Below are 20,475 nucleotides of genomic sequence, written 5' to 3'. Positions count from 1 at the left end.
ACATTCTAGCAAATTCCACCCATTTTCCTTTAGGGTCATTTTGAAAATGAAATGGAAGAAAGGCAATTGCATAGTGTACATGAAAGCTGGAGAGTATTTCTTTGTCCCCTTATGCACCTGGATTATTAGAGAAGCCATATCAAGATAATTTAAGTTTTTACTCCATAACACAGAAGTATTTCCAGGGACAAAACCCCAGTACTAGCTACCATTAATGAGACAAAACCCTTCAAATTGCATTTTTTTCTTGTTATAGCTGAATTTAATTTTACTTTTGTTGATCAATATCCAGATTGTTAAAGGAAAGAAAACAGATCTCCAAAGATGTCAGTTTAAAATTCATGTCATAGACCAACACTTACAGCTTCTGTGCGTTTTTTCGCCTTGCCTTACAATGTATCTGTAATCAAAAACTATTTCTTGAATTTCCATACATCTCTCATAGTAAAGTTCAATTTGTTCCACTGTGTCTTTGTCATGAAGAGGATTAGAAATCTGTAAAAAGGCAAATGATGCATAAATGGAAGTCCCAATATCTGTTGTTGCGTATGCTCAACTAGAAAGATACATTGTACACAAATAACAAAAGGAAACAGTTTGTTCACTACAATCAGCTTATCTGGCACATCATATTAGTGTGTCAGACAACCTGATGCTGGCCACAGTAGACCATTGTCTATTTAAATGGTCAGCATAATCGAAAAATCACAAATGAATTTCCAAAACTGACCCAACCCATGTGACTTTTACCATCAGTTTTATCAAAACCATAGATGAATCAAATGTATTCAACACTGTATCATCAGAAATTCTGGGAAAAAAGCAATAATGAAAATATGTCCTTATTATAGATTTACAAACACTGCTTTACACACTCATTTCCCAAAATATTATCTTTTAGCATTTGAAATGGTGAGTAATAGTTCTAGATTTCAACAGAAAATTATCATGTATGACATATGTTCCCCGATACTATTGTGCTTCAAAGCTAGTTTATCACTTGATAAGCGCTCCATCCAAAAAATGAAATACAGTCAGAGTTGGCTGCTAATATTTCAGCATTTCCAAGCAGTGCTTTTGCTTACCTGTTCTGTTTCCAGCACATTGAGGCGATAGTACTTCACAGGTCCAAAGAATGCTTCAATACCATTTACATACCCACTCCCTCCAAGAACGAAGTATCCAGCAGTGTCATCATAATAGAAATCTTCCCTAAAACTTGAGAACATGAAAGAGAAGTAAGCTGACTATCTAGAGGTACTGTGAAAGAAGAAAGAGAAATTAGTATTTCTCAGAATTTTTGCAACTGGTAGTCTTAAGCTCATTTCAAGTATCTTTTTCTTTTGTTATTTGATCATTCTCAAAATCTACTCTGCAATTTAGTGTGATAAATTATAGAGTAAATTTAACAAATCCCTTGTCTACAAACATATTAAACCAGCAGGGTGTTTTATTTTTCTGACCTGTAAGTATGTTTTGACATTTTATCTATCATTACTCAAGCTCAATTTTTTTCAGTTTCACCTTTCTCTTTCCTAAAATCAGCATATGAAAATTTAAGTTATCCGTCTCCTGGAGTTATCATCTGCAACTTATCAATTTCTGGATTTAAAGCATTAGCAGAGAAGGAAAACTCCCGAAGTCAGGCATGCAGTTCACTGTTACATTGTTCACGTATTAACAGCGACATTTTTAAAATTATTTGTACAAGAAAGAGTCCATCTTAAATTATAGTGAGAGAAATTAACTAGAGAGAATTTAACTAAAAATCCATTTAAAAAATATTCACTTGCTTAGAATAAAGGACAGAGCATGAATACTTTTGGTAGCAATTTTGCTCTGTAACTAAGCAAAGCAAGTAACCATTTCCTTGTTGAAATACTACCCCTCACAGCAACAGTAAAACTAGACTTCTGTAAGGCCAAAAGTTCATTTGAAGACTGATCTTAATGCCACTGACCTGCCAATCAGTTATTAGTGAGGGTTATCAGACTCTAGTACTAGATCATGCACCACGTTAACTCACGGCATTAACAAAAATAGTCAGCTTGTGCTTAATGTAAGCACAGTAAAGCTTACATTTAATTAAAAAAACTGGTTTTGAAAGCAAAGTAGAAAAAGACCACAGACATTTTCAAAATCAATTAGAATCTCAGTTACAAAATTGTGCTGTTCTTCTCCCATTCTCTGTATCTGAACATACAAATACATATTACTCCACAAAGGGGAAAATGCTGCTTACGTAAAAGATTGATGATGATATCTTTTCAAATTCTTCCCAACACTGCTTACTTCGATCTAAAAGAGCACAAAATATTAATTACAATAAAAGAAATGCTACAGGGTACATCTATTACAGAATCCAGTTAGTCCAGGGGAGCTTTAAATTGGAAGTTAGGAAATATTTCTTCACTGAAAGGGTTGTCACGCACTGGAACAGGCTGCCCATGTTAATTGTGGAGTCACCATCCCTGGAAGTATTCAGGAAACAAGAGGATGTGGCACTCAGTGCTGTGGTATTAATTGATGGTGGTGTTTGGTCAAAGGTTGGACTTGATAATCTTTGAGGTCTTTTCCAGCCTTAATGATTCAATGATTCTTGTTGATCCACAGCCCAAAGTCCTTCTCCCCAGGGCTGTTCTCAATCTACTCTCTGCCCAGCTTGTGCTTGTCCTTGGGATTCCCCTGACCCAGGTACAACACTTTGCACTTGGACTTGTTGAACATCACAAGGTTCACATAGGCCCACCTCTCAAGCCTGTCCAGGTCCATCTGGATGGCATCCATCCCCTCCAGCATCTCGACACAGCTTGGTGTCATTAGAAAACTTGCTGAGGGTGCACTCAATCCAACTCAATCAATCAAAGTTGATTTCCCAAAGCTGGATGGTCTGAACACCCCCTCACAACTTCTAGTGTTAGATTTTTCATTCTTTTGCTATGTGAGCATGTACAATTTACAATATTTCTCTCAGCCTCAGCTATTAAGGAGTTTGTCAGAGCCATAATCAAATTATACGGATTTCAGCCTTGATCCTGTAATTCAAGGTAGCAAGAATACCTGTCCACCCTTAAAAGAGAGATCCAGTCGAAACCACTGCTTCAGAGGAAGGCTGAAGCTAGTTTTCACTGCAAGGTCATCCCCTCTCATGAGATGCATCTGAATATGCACATAACCTGAGAGCAATAAAGGAAGAAAAAGGAAATAAACACCACAGAAACGTTAAGAATGGGTGTACTAACATGCTGTTCACAGCAATTCTGTCCTCTTCGTCACTAACAACAAAAATCTGGGCCCTCACCAAGCCAAACATCAGCTCTCAGAGAGTTCCACAGACAGTGCTCCACATTTCAGTTACACATCTCAGATGCTGATGCCCAGGCTCCCACATGAAACCAGACTGAAAACCAGGGTTAGACTAAATAGACTAAACCTAAGACAAACAGGGAGGCTGTCACAGTTGATCTCAAATATCAGAAGGCAGTGTGACTTGCAGTAAACAGCAGAAGGGATCAGTAAACAATGGCATCCACTCAGCACTCAATTGGTGGCACATGACTGCAATGGTCAAGTACAAGGTGACTCAGATGACTCTACCCTCCACTTCTTGGACCTGCAGAAGCTACACTCATGGTCTGAGCTTCTAGGACCAGAACAGGCTATTATGATAATCTAGTCTAACACTGAGAATAAAACTTGCCCTAAAGCCTTGCCACGCAGATCTTGTATTAAGCTGATAACTTCCATATTTTTTGTTCTTCAAAGAAAAGCATCCAGTTTATAATGGAAAAATTAATTATTGAAATTGGCTACATGACAGAGAAAATGCAAATGACAAAAATAACAGAGAAGAAGTCAGTTGTCAAACTTGCAAAGGAGGAAAAAAATTGTATTATGAGAATGCCAGGTATGCACTTTTAAAACTCTGCACGCTCATTTCCTCTGTGAACCTGCTAGCCAGCTCCCAGCCCTCTTCTGACAAGAACAGACTCCTGCTGCAAGTGTTCCAAGACTAAGTCAGTGCTTTAGAGCCTCTTAACTTTCTTCTGGATCAGGGAAATAGACTGGTTCTTGAACATTGCAATGAAGGCAAGACATTGAATGACTTTGACTTTTTCTAAGGCTACTTCAAATTATCAAAAATTTTCATGTTGTATATATATAGGAATTAAGATAAATTTAAAATAACACTTCAGTAATGAAGAAAGCTTGTTCACTGAGGTAAGACCATTTAGTCTCACTGTATGTTCCTGGCTGCAAGATTCAGGCTGTTCTCCTGACAAAGCAGACATTTCCTGAAGTTAGCCAAGACTAGATGCTATGCAACTACTCAGTTTTCTCCTGTTAACTTAGTAGCTGCTTTCCTACTGAGACACTACAGCAAAAAACAAGCATTTTGCAATGGATCACTTTCACAAAATAGGTATGATAATATATTTTTATAAATGTTATTCCTAGGCACAGATCAATGAAGACTGTATTAGACCTCTTCTGAAAGCCATCAATAATATTCCTTACCTTCCTCATTTAGAAATACAGCAGGAGTACCATACATTTCTTTTGAATCAATAAAATAGAGTATACCACACAGATCCTCTTCACAGTGATTGAGTAGATATAGCCAGATTGAAACGGTGAACCTGTACGAGCAAAAATAAACAAAAAATCCACTCCTGATGAGAAAGCTCTCTGTATATATAATTTTGAAAAGCATGCATTTCACTTTAATTTAGCAAACCTGCATCACACATGTAATCTTCAGAATAGAACACATCCTCTGCAGTAAAAACCTTTGGAAAAACCACACTTAAGACTCTTGGATCTTTTGATCGCTAACTGCAGACTTTTGTGGTAACAACAGAAGAGAATAAGGAAGCATTATCTGAATCAATTCCAGAATGCCAAGTCAGAGCTACTTCCAGATCCTACATCACCAAGGAACTGAAAACACAACTGAGACAAACTGGAGCCAAGCTCCAACATACGGACTAAAGTACCAAATCCCAGATGCATGGTCTTGTCATCTTGACTGTCGAAGCCAGTAAAAACTATAAGCTCTCTCTTCTATACTAAAAGTGAACTGTGAAAATATGCTTGGGAGAAGCAGTTAAAAATGAATCCATCCTCTGGACTGTACAGATAGGTGTGAATAGCTGTCACAGAAGTATCACAGGATAAATAAATATGGAAGCTCTGCAAACTATGGAACAGTGCAAAATAAAAAAAACCAAACACCAGCAGCACTATGTACTTAGAAATCTCTGTTCTAACTTCGCTGAGGCACTAAAAGCTCAATTTATACCACAATATCTAATTTTAAGGAGTTCCTCTGTGCCAGACTAAATCTGCTTCCGTGCTCTTAACAGAAATTTGATCACTTATTCCTGTAACATTGCCACAGCAGTTAGGTCAGTGTTGAATAACTTTGAAAATCATACCTCCAATGTACAATTTAGCAAAACATTACAATTATTATAATATCTGATGAAATAGTTCACTTTTCTTAGTGACTTTTAGAAAGAGATTGTTTTGCATTTCTATAATTAATAAAAATGGTCAATATTTGTTTATAATACTTGACGATTAGGTCAGTTTGCCTTGCTTCTCTCTCAAAAAATTGGTTAACATAAGTACATTGCATCTTTTCCTAAATTAAACCACTGTAGGTCTGAAAGCCTAACACCTGCTCTCCTGCTTTAAAAAAAAAATGCAAGGGTGATTAGGTTTTCCCTAATGGAAACTATGCCTTAAACAGCTAATAACACCATTTTCTCCAGAGATGGTACATGAGTAGAAAGGTTTGTAAATGACAATCACTTGTATATTGACTGTTAGGACCTACAGGCCAACACTGTGCTTCTAAAAATACTGCTCATGTGTTCATGCTTATATATTGTTCTTTTCAACTTTCATCTCTGCCAATACAGCAAACTCAAATGCCTCAGTCTCCATTTAATCCTTGATTGCCAGTCTGAGACCATGTTTGCTCTGGACACATTTCTTGGGACAGAGTTTGGGACAATGCTGACTCATTTCATATCCCCATTGATGCAGAATGCCAAACAGCATGAGCAGTTTCTTACAGACCCACCCTGTCCTTGCTGCAGGCTCTCCAGTGGTAGCCACCTCAAACCACAGTTATGTATCTCGGGCTCTCTTTCTTTACAAATCCCTGACTGAAGCCAAAAAAGTAATCTCAGTTAGATCCATCTACTCCTGTTGACCTTTTGTACAGTGGGGAACCACTGCTCACATACACAGAACAGAAAAAGAACTGAAAAACTCTCCCTCCTCCTAACAGAACTACCCCAGGCTGTCACATAAACACAAGGTACACTGAAGACATCACCTGAAGGCAAGAACTATGTGGAGCAGATAAAAAGATGCATAAATTCATGCCATATACTCTAAACCAGAGTTTCAGTGCCTCAGTGCCAGAAGCAGAATGCAACGGTGTTGGTGAGCCAAGAGCTGCTGCTCTGCTATCACCCATTCAGAAGAAACCAGGAGTTAACAACTGCTCTGTATTTATGGCTTCAGTTATGGTTTGAGAGCTAGTAATTTGCATGCAACCTGTGCTCTCTGGCAAATCTTCCTGGCACTCTTCTTGGGGCCACTGGCCAAATGCAAACCAGCAGGCAAGTTCCAGTTCCTGCAATAATCTCCTACTTCTGTAATAATGTTGCCAGGGTGAGAGCATCTGGTGGAAGGGAGGTGTATTTATATATCTCTTTTCCCCTGAAGTTGCAAAATATGACTGGAGAGTTGTGACAGTTTTGGGAAGGGGGACCAGAGCAGAGCATGATGACCTTACAATAGTGATTCCTCTGTAACTGAGCAGTGTGCAAGGGCTAAGGAGTTGTACTCCTGTCTAAATAGGAGAGTTTATACAGCAGTGATAAAGGAAATGGACTGAGCTCAAGCTGAAAAACTTGTCTAGGCAGAGGATTCTATCACTAAGTGCTTGTAAGATGCAAAATAGACTAGAGTGTGATTTTTTAGTGATAAAGCTGCTTCATGCTGCTTGCTCTTGCAGGAAATCCTACTCTGCTCTTGGTCTGCAAACAATGCTGGAAATGCAGATCTATTTGCAATGCAGAAAACCCAGGCTAGTTAGTTATGAGACAGCAGTCTGATCATGACAGCAGGTAACAGCTACCTCACCCTCCTAACTGTACCTAACCCATTCACTTATACCTTCTAGTGGCATCTCTAACACAGCATTGCACTAACATACATATTGTACCTTCCTGAAGTTCAGCTTAGGCAAAACTGGAATCAGATGGAACTGCTAACTAGGCTCCTTTTATACCTCTTCTCAAATCTGTAGGCAGTATTCCTTTAATTTGTGGTACAGCCCAAGAGTTTAAGTATATTCTATAGCCTTCAAAAAAAAAAATACAGCCCTGTTCAGTTACTTGCCTATACTTACATGGGATAATCAATCTGATGTTGTCTGACTGTCTCAAGTTCTCTGTTTTCAAACTGTTCAAATTTCTTCACAATTCCTGTTTTTTCCCCACTGGAAGCATATATAAATTCAAGAACCTGGACACCATCTGCAAAATACAGTCTTTTAATCTGACAGACATAGAAACTAATTAATTAGCTCACATTCCTACAGATAAACATTTAAATCACACAACAGATTAAAAGTTAACACAAATACTCAATAAGTCCTTAAACACAAGTTCACCTGCTGCTGTTAAATACATTACAGTCTTGGACCAAATAACCCACAAAAAGTGAAATTGAGCCTGTTTCCAGATGGAATTAGAAGCAGGGAAAGAACAGACTTATTTAAATCTAAGATACTTAAAGAATCAGTTAGTAAACAATGATGGTCTAAGATAGTGACTTACACGTCACACTATTTAAACGTGCTCCTAGGATCAGGCCAAGGGAGTGTACATGAAAATGTACTGGCATATATTCATTGTGTATCATTGTTTGCTAGGATTGCCACAGCCTCGTGTTTCTGCATCTTCTTAAAAAGTCTTAATTTATGTCATTTACTTAAATCTCATCCTATCTTTGGTTATGCCTAAGTCATATTTCTCCACATCTCTTGGACATGTCTCCACTTGTGCCGCTCTGTATTACACACATGCACAGATACCAATTCTGTTCTTAACTAATATGGATAATCCTGAAATAAAACTAATTTAGCTGCCCCTCCTAAGAAGCAGGAGAAAAATCTTCAAGACCATGATATATCATCAGCTTGCTTAGGGAAACCCAAATACCAAACAAAAAAACATCAAAGAAACAACAAAATAAACCAAATCCTGAGCAATTCATTACAGTATTATTTTAAGAAACAAAATTTGAATATTATTTCCTCCTACTGTCTATTAAAGTGATTTAATCTGTAATAGAAATATATAATATAGACAATAAGATGCTTCACAGTGTTGTCAGATAGCACATGCTGTCTCCAACAAGTATTTCAGAAAGCCCTTAAAGGAAGTGAAATGTTCCCTGTTCTTCTTCAGAGCCTTTACATGCCAATAGTGAAAATAAATGACATAAATATCATTATGAGATTATCTTGGAGAGAACCATTTAGAAACAAATGTTCTTTTTCCTTCTAGGTTCTGCTTTGGCCATGCATTGAGAGCAAAAGAATTGTCAGCAAGTGTAAAGCTAGAGATAGGCAGGCAGAAAAAAAAGAACTCAAAAAATCTAGAATGCAAAGTTGTTTCAGTAATCTATACAGTTGGCAAGACATGATTTTTTATTTAAAATTACTACTTTTTAAACTACTACTTTCGCTTGTTCATGATGATTCTAGGGAAAAAAAAAAAGAGGTGTTGTAAAGTTTAGCTCACTACAAAGACTTGAAAATATGTTTCTGAGCGTGAGGCCATCATCTTAAGCAGAAAGAGATTACTTGTGTAAAAATTATGTGTGCACGAACTGCAGAACTGATTCTGAAGTAATGCAATAAGGGACTGAACAACCCTCTCTGAAGATAAAGGTATGATGTCCACTGACTCTGGTGGGTTTTGACTAAAATTGTTTGAATACGCCTAGAAAATAGAGGGCCAGGCTGCTACCAACTTCCAGGTGGGCTGTGATGAAACAATTTGAAGAGCAAGATGGATTCAGCAACTTGCAACTCCAACCTCACAGTCATGGAGATTACATGTTCAACAATGCCTCCCAAGTAAACTACTATATGTAACATTTACTATTTATTACCAGTAGGCCCTTTTTAACAGTGTACCAGAGGTGTTATTTGTTTCCTTGGGGGAAAAAAGTGACATTGCACCTACCACTTTCATGAGGGCACTGAGGTATCCTATTGGCCTGAAGCATCCATAAGTAGTCAGCACCCCACTGAAGACAAACTTTGTGGTCTTTATATGGCCGTTCAAAAGGCGGAACTGCCTCTAAAAATGTGTAATTCTTGGCAACTGCAGCCTGGTAGTCTTCATTCTGCTCACCATCATAGTTGCTAGCTGATTTGTGACTAATCCATGCATACAGTATCACACTGTGCACTATTATTGAGTTTCTGATGATATAATCATCTCTGTAAACCATGATGCTTGGAAATTTCAAGTGTACTTGTCGAGTTCTGCTAACATAAAGGTTCTTCTCATCCTTCCATCTCCTTCTATATACTGGTACACCAGTCCTGAACTCCGAGGAAGCTACTGCTTCCAAACTGACAATACAAGGCTTAGAACATAAATACTGAACTGACACCTCAGAATTGTTAAGAACTTTCTTTTCTAAAATGTTTAAATAGATAAAATCTGCATAATCCATATTCTTCTGGAACTGTGGAGTAACTGCCGTTGTCTGTAATGTCTCCTTTCCAAAGGACAGCACAAAATTCTGGAAGAAAATCCAAAACACAAACATGTTAACCAGAGAATCTAAGTTTATGTGATTACTCATATGCTCATGGTAATAACAGAACACTGCATAATCACATTTATATACCATACTTTAACTTCAAAATATGAGGTTTATTTTACCCAGCAAGTAGACACGGATTACTGGAGAGCCACCATCAAGACTTTAATGGTAACAACTTCCCTATATCAAGTTCTCGAAGTTACACATACTTCTACAAACAAACTGTATTTACAGGGTGTATCCTTCAGCCCTTATGCAAGTGGAATCCGGTCTAAGATAGTGACTTACACGTCACACTATTTAAACGTGCTCCTAGGATCAGGCCAAGGGAGTGTACAAGAAAATGTACTGGCATATATTCATTGTGTATCATTGTTTGCTAGGATTGCCACAGCCTCGTGTTTCTGCATCTTCTTAAAAAGTTAGCTAATTTTGTTACCTGTCATGAGGTCCTGAAGGACAAAATAACAACAAAGGTTTCCTGAGACTGAATTAATAGTCGTGAAGTGTTTCATTTTTGACATATGCCTATCCTGAAGATGGACTTGGAAATCAGAGCAACAGGACCAGCAGGCTGAATTTTCTCCGCTTTTGCTCTCCACAGAGAGCAAAATACATTAAATTAATAATAAATAAATACATATCTCTATTATATATATTTTGAGAGTGAGCGCCTGGACATACAACAGGACTATCTTCTATGCTGAAGTTCTTGTCTCTAAGGCTTCAGCTTCTTTTCTTTCTGCCCTGCAGTCAGCATCCAGCTTGATGCACTGCCAAGGATAGTGGGGACTGCTCAGGTCTGAGGGCAGGTCACCAGCACAGCAGCTCCACCAGACTCGCTGGTCTAAAATATTCAGAATTGTTAGTTAGGATTATCAGGGAAGATTGTCATTAGGTTTGCTCAAAACAAGGAATGTCTTTAACTTTGCTAAGATTAAACAAACTGGAATAAAATTTATCTTGGATACCTATCTTGGATTGATGGCTTTTTCACTGTGTTTTTCAAAACATTAAAAAGGTTCGGCCTAGTCATTACTACATTGCTAATCACAGAAATTATATGCTGTGCACCTGGAGAACTAGACCTTGCCCAGAATCCAATATGGGGATCAGTAAAAGTCCCCAGTGATAAACTATTTTGCTTTTTATTTCTTAAGAATATGTTGACACTCCTTGAGAGCTACACTGAAAAAGCATCAAGCCAGTAAGACCTGTAAAGGTGTAAATATTAGGAAAAGTCAGAACTAAGTCCTATACTACTTCCTTGTTCCTAGAAATGAGGATTTTTGGATTTTTTGATGAAATGTGTGATCAAATGCTATTTTTCCCCAGCTCCCTGCCTCCTTAGAGGTGCAAAAGAGCTCAAAGGTTATTAGTGGAACGCAATTATGCACAGAAGTGCTGCTTACTTCAAGACCTTGACTTTATTAAGGGCAGTTCCTGGAAGATGTAACTGAATGAGGGAACTTTTGGATGAAAAATCTACATATCATTGTGAGCAGATGGGTAGTTCTAGACAACTAGATCTGTTTCATATTCCTAGGGAACATGTAACTTAAACTGCTTTCCATAACTGCAACAAAATGCTCTTTATCTTCTCGTATCCGACATGAGACATTGCAAGTGAGATGTGCAGTGATGTTGAACACCAATAAACACATCTAAGCACCAAGATATACACCCTGAACAAATAAAACCCTAAAAACCCACAAAACAGTATGCAACTCAGTATTTCGGCTTTCTACAATAGGCAATCTCATCAGAGTGACAGCCTTCCTCTCTGCCTTATTTCCCACTCCACAAAATATATATCTGTTAGAGCATGGTGCTAATAATGCCAAGGTTGTGGATATGATTCCTTTTATGGGCCGTTCACGTAAAGACTTGGACTCAATGATCCTTATGGGTCCCTTCCCACTCAGAATATTCTGTGATTTTATGATACTGTAAAAACTATGCAAACTGAAGGGGCTAAAAAAGGAATAGCAATAGGAGGTTGGTGTCCATTGGAACACATATTATGGTGTCCACCATATGCTGGAATAACACACATACACAAATATTGAGATAAAAGTTGATGAGAGAGACTTGATTTTAATACTAATTTGAGTACCTTTCTGAGCTTGACTTGACAAAAGATACTATTCTTTTACATTTCCAACACAATTCTTCTTTGGTTTGAATACTTCCAAAAACATTAAAAGCCCACAGCAGCAACAAATTATCCTAAACCTCCTGCACTTGATGGTTAGCATTCGTATCTCTTGATCTTACAATAAAGAGTACTTGTAAATAGTTTAATCTTTGTGATATGGGGCTGAGTCATGAGGAAGATGGTAATATACTAGGAACACAATGCCATGTAGTTTTCATGAGAAGAAAAATCTACCAGGTAGATACTACAAAGCATAGGGGTACTAATGTGTGCTTACCACACACATGCACTCACTGTCAAAACACACACAGCCAGCTCTCAATTTTCTCAGTGGTTATCCCGAGAGGTGGGAACTAAACTCCAGGAAAGACAGCTTGGGTCTGGCACAGTTCATTAACAAAGATGCAGCAGTGTATGAATATGTTCATCTGACTTCCAGTGAATGCCAGAAATTTTGTGGTGGGAATTCCAAAGCAGTAAGCTCTGAAACCCAAACCCAGTTCTTTGTAGAACAATTTCTATGATGTTCCTAGAGCACTTAAGCACAATGCAACATGCCTGCTGATGCCTAAGTTTAGCTTCAGCTCTGTTGATCTAGTGCCTTCTCTGTAGTACCTGACCTGCTAAACGGCTCCTCATTTTACTTTGTATTCTTTAGTCCCTGGGTATTACTTGAGGCCTGTGCTGCCAAAATGCATGTAGTAGTTTTGAATCTGCTGTTACATCCCTCCTAACAAACACCCCTTCTGGAGGCTCATTCAGTAAACAGCATAGAGCAAAGAACCCTGAGCAGCCCCACATTGATGGAGGCCTGGCAGAAACTGCAGAACATAAACTTCCAGACCATGGCTGAGCCTCTGTTACCACTTGGTAGAGTGTGTATCACCTAAATGCTCCTACTTGGTGAGGAAGCCTCTTATATCAGACAAGGCAGAGTTAAATGTACATCACCTCTTACACAGAACAAGGATGAAAAGATTGCACATTGAATGTGATTAGGAGACTTAAAAATTAACGTTTCCCAGCACACTAAAGAGGCCAGCTACGCTGATTCAAAATATTATCATGAACTAGGCAAACAAGACAGACATAAAGGCTTCGTTGTGGGAGGGGCAACTTAGCCATTAAAGCTGCAAATGTTTTTTTTCTCTTTTCTTAAATCCTGATGAATCTGAGTGAATTAGCCCGACATCCCATCAGATCTTGGGATAAAAATCCATGTGGGAGGCAAACACTGCAAGCGTTAGGAAAGTGAGCATTTTCAGTAGTGTAATAATACAGAAATCATTGTGCAAGTATTCTTTAGTTTGCAGGAGATTTCTACAGGACCCTCCATGAGTTCAGCCCTGTAAAAATTCCACATAACCCTGTGAAACCTGCACCTATTTGCACAAAACCTGATGATAACCGCACTCCTTGACCTGCAAATGTCCAACACATCATGCTACACTTTAAGATGCTTTCACTTTAAGGTGAAAAGAAGACATGACACAAAAGGGGTGCTAATCTGCTGCTCTCCATCAGCACCAATATGGTACCGCCACACAAAGACTTTGACCAAAGCTTATGCTTAGCAACAAAAAGGATGAAAAAGTAGTTTAGTAAATGGCCCTAAACCACGGTTGTTTCCGTAAGCCAGTGCAGCACTATGCTCACTGTCGTGCATCTGTAAGCAGATGCCAAAGGCCTCCCATTCTTTCCACTCTGGAAGTTTATCGTCTCCCAGGGCAGAAAGCTTAACCCCTGGATGTGACGACGACAGCGTGACGCTGGGGGCTGGAGGGGGCGCAGAGCCAGGCCGGACAGCGGGGGGCTGGCTCCGAGAGGCGGCCCCGGCCCCGAGCCCCCCGCGCACCGCCGGACTCCGGCTCCCTGCGGGTACGGCCCCTGTCCCCGCACGGGCCGGTCCCCGCACGGGCCGGCCCCCGCCGCGACGCCCGGGTTGGGTCGGGACGCGCGGGCAGGTGCGGGACCGGCGGCACTCACCGTGAGGAGGGCGAGGAGCAGCGGACGGAGGCAGCGGGGCTCGGGCGGGAGCCGCATGCTGCTGCTGTGACGATGTCCAGCGCGGCAGGGACAGCGCGGCCGGCCCGGCGACAAGGATGCGGCAGATCCGGCTTCCTGGAGGAGGGGCCGCCGCCCAGGGCAGGGCCCGCTCCGCCGCCGCAGGTGCGGAGGGGCTGGGCCAGAAGACGCCGAGCCCCGGCCGTGCTGCGCAGCTCTTTGGAGGCTCCTCGCAGCTCCGTACAGCAGGCGCCGGGCGGCGTCCCGGGAGCGGCGCGCCCGGGAGGGATCCCCGCGCAGGGCCGCGCTTGCCCGCTCCCTTGGCGGCTCCTTGGAGGCTTCCGCCCTCCCGCCTCGGCGCTGCGCTACCGGCGCAGTCCCGGGCCCGGCCGGCGCCCGCTGTCGGGCGAGGCGCTTTAGGGCGGGGCGGCGGGACCGGGGCGCATCCTCTCGGGCTGCCCGGGCCGGGCTGACAGCGCGGCCGCGCCGGCCCCGTGCCGCACTGCGCCCCGCCGGCCGCGCGGGGGCGCCCGTTCGCCGGGCCGGGCGGGCCCGCGCCGCTCGTGCGTGTCCCGGAAGGCCCCGCGCAGGCCCCGCGCCGCGACCGCCGGGCCATGGCCGGGCTGTCCCGCACGCTCGGCATCTTCGGCGCCTTCGTGGCCGTGGTGGGAGCCGCCTTTTACCCCATTTATTTCCGGCCGCTGCTGCTGCCGGAGGAGTACAGTGAGTCCCTGCGCGGGGGGAGCTGGCTGGGCTCGCCTATGGCGCGGTCTGTGCCCGGGCTTGAGGGAAGGCTGGGGCTGCTGCTCGGTGAGTAACTCCCGAGCGGCTTTCTGCTTCTCTAGGATATACCGGAAAACCGAAATAATACAGCTCGCCGTACTCTTATTTCAAGTTGTTGGCCAGCACATGATTAAGAACATCCTTCAGCTGCTCCTTAGAGGATTGAGATGCAGTTGAAGAGATTGAGGTCAGAGAGATGGAGCACCTCTCCTATACAGAAAGGCTGAGAGAGTTGGGGTTCTTCAGCCGGGAGAAGAAAGGGCTTTGGGAAAACCTTGCAGAACACTTGAGGAGAGCTTGTAAGAAATCTGGGGCAGACTTCTTAGTAGGGCCTGTTGCAGTAGGACTAGAGGTAATAGTTTTAAGCTAGACAGAGTAAATTCAGAGTAGATAGAAGAAAGACATTTTTTTATGATGGTGGTGGTGAACCACTAGAACAGATTGCCCAGAGGAGTGGTGGGTGTCCCATCCTTGGAAACATTCAAGATCAGGTTCGGCAGGACTCTGATCAACTTGATCTAGCTGAAGATGTCCCTGATCAGTGCAGGAGAGGTGGGCTAGATGATTTTTAAAGGTCCTTTCCAGCCCAGATTATTCACTGATGCAGTTCAAGTTCAATGATGAGCAGTTCAAGTCCTGTTTTCCAGCTGCAACTGAACATCTAACTTAAAATTTGGCAACCAGTTGTGTTGATTTGCTAAAGCTGGTCTCAGTCTGCATTGTCTCTGAAGCTGACTCCTGAGGAAAACCCTGCTTTCCTACCAGAAGTGCCTGCCAGAAAAACCTGCAAAAGCCTACAAGTGACTCTGTCCAGGAAGCCCTCGGAGGCACCTGCAGCTTCAGGTGTGAAGCCTCAGCAGTTCTAGGTGGGTGCTCCGTAGGGGGAGCACCCATTACTCCTCAACTTCTGGGAAATACTGCTGAGGGAAAGTTCTGGTGCAACCAGGCTTGACCCCTCTAATTTTTATGAAACTAAGCAAGCTAATAACATGAAGATATATGTGGTTAACCTGCCAAGAAAAGTGAAGATTTCTGGGAAGGAAAAAGAAAAAAGGATAACAAACTTAGTGACCTTATTGAAGGGGCTTTGGCTTTGCATTAGAGCTTAAGTAAAATTTAACTTGCAAGCAAGGTTTTATTCAAGGATGTGAAACTTCCCACAATTATGGTTCCTACTCTGTGTTCCCTTTGAAAACTTTATTACTAAATCTTTTTTGTTTATGCTATACTTACCAAAAATGCTGTGTTAGAAATGTGGCTTGGCAGTAGTGGAGCATGTCCTCCTTTGTACATGTGAATTATGTGAGTAGATGTTTCCTGTCAGTTGAGGGATTTTTAATCTCTATTTAGGATATAAAATGATTGATGCATACTTAGCAAGTGCACATACTTGTGCTTTGATACCTGATTCTAAACTTTACCTATTACCTGCAGCTGAATCTCCATCTGATATCACCTTTATTCATTTCCAGTGAGCTTTTCTTGATGTTCATCACTGCAGTATGAGAGGGACAAGCATTTGTTATCACAATACTTGAGGCAAGGTTGTGGACTTGTACAGTTGTGGTTTTTGAACCAAAGTATTAAACTTTTGGGGTACAAAGGATTTTCTGACTACAGTCTAGTAAGCTGTATGACAACTTCTGTAGAAATTCCCAACCTCTAGTGGCTTGAGCTGTGGGTCAATACTCAATATTTCTGTCTTTGGGGATGCTGTGTCCCAAAAGTTGGGTGTTTTGATTAGCATCACATAGTAATCATGCAAAAGGCAAGAATGAGTTTTAGTTACCTGGATTGACATTGAACTATGAAATGCAATCTGAATCATGAAATGCAATCTTTTCATCCTTCACTCTTGTTTTTCCTGTGTATCTCCCAAATTCTACACAAGTGAAGTAGATCAGGAAGAAGACTTTACTGCACAATTCTCAAACATCTTCAGAGGAATTCCTAGCAATTTAACAAATAAGTTGAAAGCTACTTGGAAAAACTGTATGTAATCAAATTGTTGATATGAACTGTAAATAGTGCACAGAAGAGTTTGACTTAATTTCATACAGAAATTATATAATTTCATAGGTTTTTAATACTTGTTTGTGCCTTTGCTGTTTCTAATATTTTCTTGCCTGTATCTAGCTGTAAAAAAGACTGTTTCCTCATATGAAACACGCAGTTTAGTGGCAATGATGAAACTATGAGGCCCTCAGCACAGACTTTCCACATGGATTAACTAAAACAGTGGCTTGACAGTTGGTCTTTGTGACATTTTCACAGATTTCCTGGTTTTCTGAATTGTGAGACTGTTCCTTCCCCATCCTGTGATGTGGCTCTCCTGTCACCAAGACTAAATCTTCCTTGTTGTCCTCTCTTTGTCTTACGTGTCTTCCAAGTTGATTGCAGGCCCCACAGCAGCCTCCCTATTGACTGTTCTGTGTCCTATCTGTGTTTATCATCTCTTGCATTTTTGCACTGGTTTCTTTGCCTGACCAGTTAACAGCTCCTGCTGCTAACACAACCCAAGTGTGTCCCCAGAACTCTCAGATTAGTTCCTGTTTTTGTCCCTGCCTCTCTTCTAATCTAAGTTTCCCTCAAGAGTGAATATCCTTCTCCTTCATGTCCTACAGGAAGTCTCCTTGCCCAAATCTGTTCTGTTCTTCCTTTTTGGGTTTTGTACCTTTTCCTTTGATTCTTGAGATTTTGTCTGCTGAAATGGAAGAAATGGAATTACCATGCTCAGTGAACAGTGGAGAACCTGGATGTGCCTCTAGTGCCTGTCCCCTTGCAAGGAGAATCAATTACTGTGATACTTCTGCTAGTCTCCAGTAGCATTAGGCTTGTACCTAGACAGCCTGATAGCATGTAGTGCCAGTGCATTTCCAGTGGGATATGATAATGAAGAATTTCAGTTTCAAGCTGAGCTTAGTTCTGAGCTTCCTTTGCAAATGTGCATCCTGCAGGTTTTTAAAGGCCTCAAAAGTTCAAAGTGCAAAAGGTTAATTCACCTGAGCTTTGACTTCCTGCTTCAGAGTACTGCTGTGGTGGTAAAGTGTGTAACTGGAAGTGGAAGAAAAGGAGGGGTATTTAGTAAGGGAAAATAGTGTAGTTTTCTCCATTTCTCTTTGTGGAAGCGGTGGAATCTCTAAAAGGAAAAAGACAAGCCTGAGACAGGCCCAGTGTATGGGAAAATATCCCTCAGATGCTGTATTTCACAAAGTTTACAAGCAGTAATTTTGTAGGTGCTGTCACGAAATCTGGTTGCAAGATCTTTCAGGGCCTGAAAATGGGAATTGCCCAAAAGAAGAAAATCTTTTGACTAGTTTTATGATGAGCATGTGTATGACAGCTTCTAAAAGTACTAGTCAATCCTTAAGTGCTGGGACCATGGCAGGTGTTTTGGCACCTTTATCAAGCAGTAGGCAGTGTTTTAAGATGACTATCTTACTGTTTGTAGTCTCCCAAAACGGACCTGTTTCTCAGTGAAGAAGGAATACTACATTCACATTCAGTAGGTAGATACTCAACAGAATTTTACTGTGTAGCATCTAGAATTAATAAAATTTTCAATATTATTTTACTGGGTGCAATCAAGACATCTGGTATTTTCTTTTTTTTAGTAGTGTCTCTTCTGTTCTGTTTTCCAGAGAAAGAACAGTCAATAAACCGAGCTGGTATTGTTCAAGAGGATATTCAGCCTGCAGGTACACTTGATTTATGTGTTTGCGTTGATTGTTTTAAGGACTCTCTTGAAGTAAGACCTGAATATTTATATGGATTTAAATAATACAGTGAAGAATACATTTAGTGAAAACATATTTAATAAACTTGCCATTAAGTTATTTTTTTCAGGCTAATTGCTCACTGAAAAATTACGGTTTTAATGCAACTCATCTTAAAGTGACTTAATTGGCCAAAGAAGTTGCAGAGTTTCTGTTGTCTTCACACTTTCTTAAATAGAGGCCAGTTTCCACTTCTGAACCAGCTCAGAGCAAACAAGAACCATGGATAGGCTGAGCTGTAGCTATAAAGAACAAAGTTGTGCCCCAGTTTTGTGGAATACTGAACTCCGCTGAAACACAGCTCATCAGCACTTTGGCAGGGCCTTCTGGCCTCATGGATGGATGGGCCATGCAGAAATCCACTACACATGAAGGAAAATTTGGCATGCAGTGCTAATAGCTTTTGGATTCTTGCTGTTGACAGTAGAAAGCTTAGAAAAGCATATGAGGGAAGTAAAATTCAAGTATAGCAGGCTATCCTTGATATTTCATTTTTTCATAATGCTAAATGGAGTGGCTGTTCATTACGCAAGGCTGGCATTTCTTGATTAAAGATGTGAGAATGCCTGTCTTGATGAAACATGTAATATCTGAATATGGTAAACGGTAATGTATTTTTGTTTTTGAAAAAGCCTAACATCAGCAGCAGGTGAAAATCAAGTAGGATTAAAGCTGATTACATGCATTGGTTAGACTGTTAATGCAGGACTTGCTTTCCAGGGAAGTGGGTGAAATGCTGAAGAGAAGTAGGAAGGGTATTGTGAAGTAGAGGTCTTGTAAACCTGTCTTTTTTACTAAATATTCAAGAGGACTGAACTGGCTCATTTATCTGAGATGCAGGTACTTCTGCATTCTGAGATGCAGTTCTTCTTAGTGTAAGTTCTTTGCATCTGAGTTTAGCTGCTGGTAAGTTACGAGATCCATTAGTTAAAAAGGAAACCTAGACAAATTGAAGTGTAAGGTGCAGTTCTAAATGATTGATCCAACAATATTAGAATACCTTACCTAGGTGAATATCTAAGAATGTGATAGATGTTTCCACTATCTGAAGTTTAAGATCAAGATGAGGTTGTCTTTCTGTATATTTTTGCAAGTTAAGCAGAGTTGCAAATTCAGTGCAGAAAAGCTGGAATAGCAGACCTGTTTTTTTTTTTTCTCCAACAGTCTAAATTTTCAACTGCTGGTATTCTGATATTTGATTTGTAGGGTTAAAAGTGTGGTCGAATCCATTCGGAAGAAAGTAATTGGTGGCTGGGTGTATTGCAAAACTGAAGATGGACGCCTTCAGCTGCTGCTTCTTTCACTGAAGTGTGTATTTGGATGTCACTGGAGGAGAATTCTGAATATGCTGTGTGGTCACACAAGGAGCAACAAAGGCTACTGGTTGGAATCCCAAGAGATAAAACCAGGCTAGTTTTGAGAGAGAATGCTGGTGCATAGCTCACAGACTGTTAGAAAGCTGAATGATTATTGAGTATAGAAATGAAATACTTATTTCCTTGAGAAAAGGAAAAAGGATTTGCTTCTAATCTGTAGACGTTGAGTGAATTATGGATAGAATAAATCGTGCAGACTGCTGCAATTTCCTCTCTAGTTTGAAAGTTACAACATGGTGAGTGTAAATTTGTACATTAAAATTTTTAAACCAATGTGCTCTATTTTTCGTTGTTTTGCAAGTGTGTGTGGAAGCTACCTTGGCCGCCTGCCAGGTGTCCCCCTGGCCATTCTTACTCCTGCTCCTCCACAGGACAAGGGCAGTAAATAGAATGACAGAGCTTGTGGGTCTGGATAAACACAAGGAGGTTTCTTACCAGTTACTCTTGCAGGCAAACAGACTCAACTTGGAGAAAATTTATGTAGTTAAGTAAGTAGAATTATGACACA

At 40.9% G+C, this 20,475-nt stretch overlaps 2 protein-coding genes across 6 annotated transcripts in view; one reads left to right on the top strand and one right to left on the bottom strand.

Annotated features, from left to right (window-relative positions):
• SEL1L3 (SEL1L family member 3) overlaps window positions 1-14,197 on the bottom strand; it is a 34,321-nt gene extending 20,124 nt beyond the window's left edge. For both annotated transcript variants that reach the window (XM_058837787.1, XM_058837788.1), the window contains exons 1-8: window positions 14,015-14,197; window positions 9,279-9,846; window positions 7,433-7,559; window positions 4,519-4,640; window positions 3,061-3,176; window positions 2,243-2,298; window positions 1,086-1,218; window positions 363-495 (exon numbers count right to left, since the gene is read on the bottom strand). In XM_058837787.1, the coding sequence (XP_058693770.1) occupies window positions 363-495; window positions 1,086-1,218; window positions 2,243-2,298; window positions 3,061-3,176; window positions 4,519-4,640; window positions 7,433-7,559; window positions 9,279-9,846; window positions 14,015-14,071 (1,312 nt within the window). In that variant the 5' untranslated portion in view covers window positions 14,072-14,197. The remainder of the gene's footprint in view (window positions 1-362; window positions 496-1,085; window positions 1,219-2,242; window positions 2,299-3,060; window positions 3,177-4,518; window positions 4,641-7,432; window positions 7,560-9,278; window positions 9,847-14,014) is intronic.
• SMIM20 (small integral membrane protein 20) lies at window positions 14,171-20,240 on the top strand. 4 transcript variants are annotated; one of them, XM_058837791.1, is made up of 3 exons: window positions 14,171-14,755; window positions 18,457-18,513; window positions 19,798-20,240. In XM_058837791.1, the coding sequence occupies exons 1-3, from the start codon at window positions 14,647-14,649 to the stop codon at window positions 19,833-19,835; spliced, it is 204 nt and encodes a 67-aa protein (XP_058693774.1). In that variant the 5' UTR covers window positions 14,171-14,646; the 3' UTR covers window positions 19,836-20,240. The 4 variants fall into 4 exon arrangements, with proteins under 4 accessions (XP_058693774.1, XP_058693772.1, XP_058693773.1 ...); XM_058837789.1 differs by having other exon boundaries at window positions 14,204-14,842; XM_058837790.1 differs by having other exon boundaries at window positions 14,204-14,842; window positions 19,756-20,240.
• Window positions 20,241-20,475: the final 235 nt, after the last annotated feature.

This window comes from Poecile atricapillus, chromosome 4, assembly GCF_030490865.1.
Source record: "Poecile atricapillus isolate bPoeAtr1 chromosome 4, bPoeAtr1.hap1, whole genome shotgun sequence".
NCBI lineage: Eukaryota > Metazoa > Chordata > Aves > Passeriformes > Paridae > Poecile > Poecile atricapillus.
Note: the sequence above shows the minus strand (reverse complement) of the source record. Positions and strands in the feature narration are given on the sequence as shown.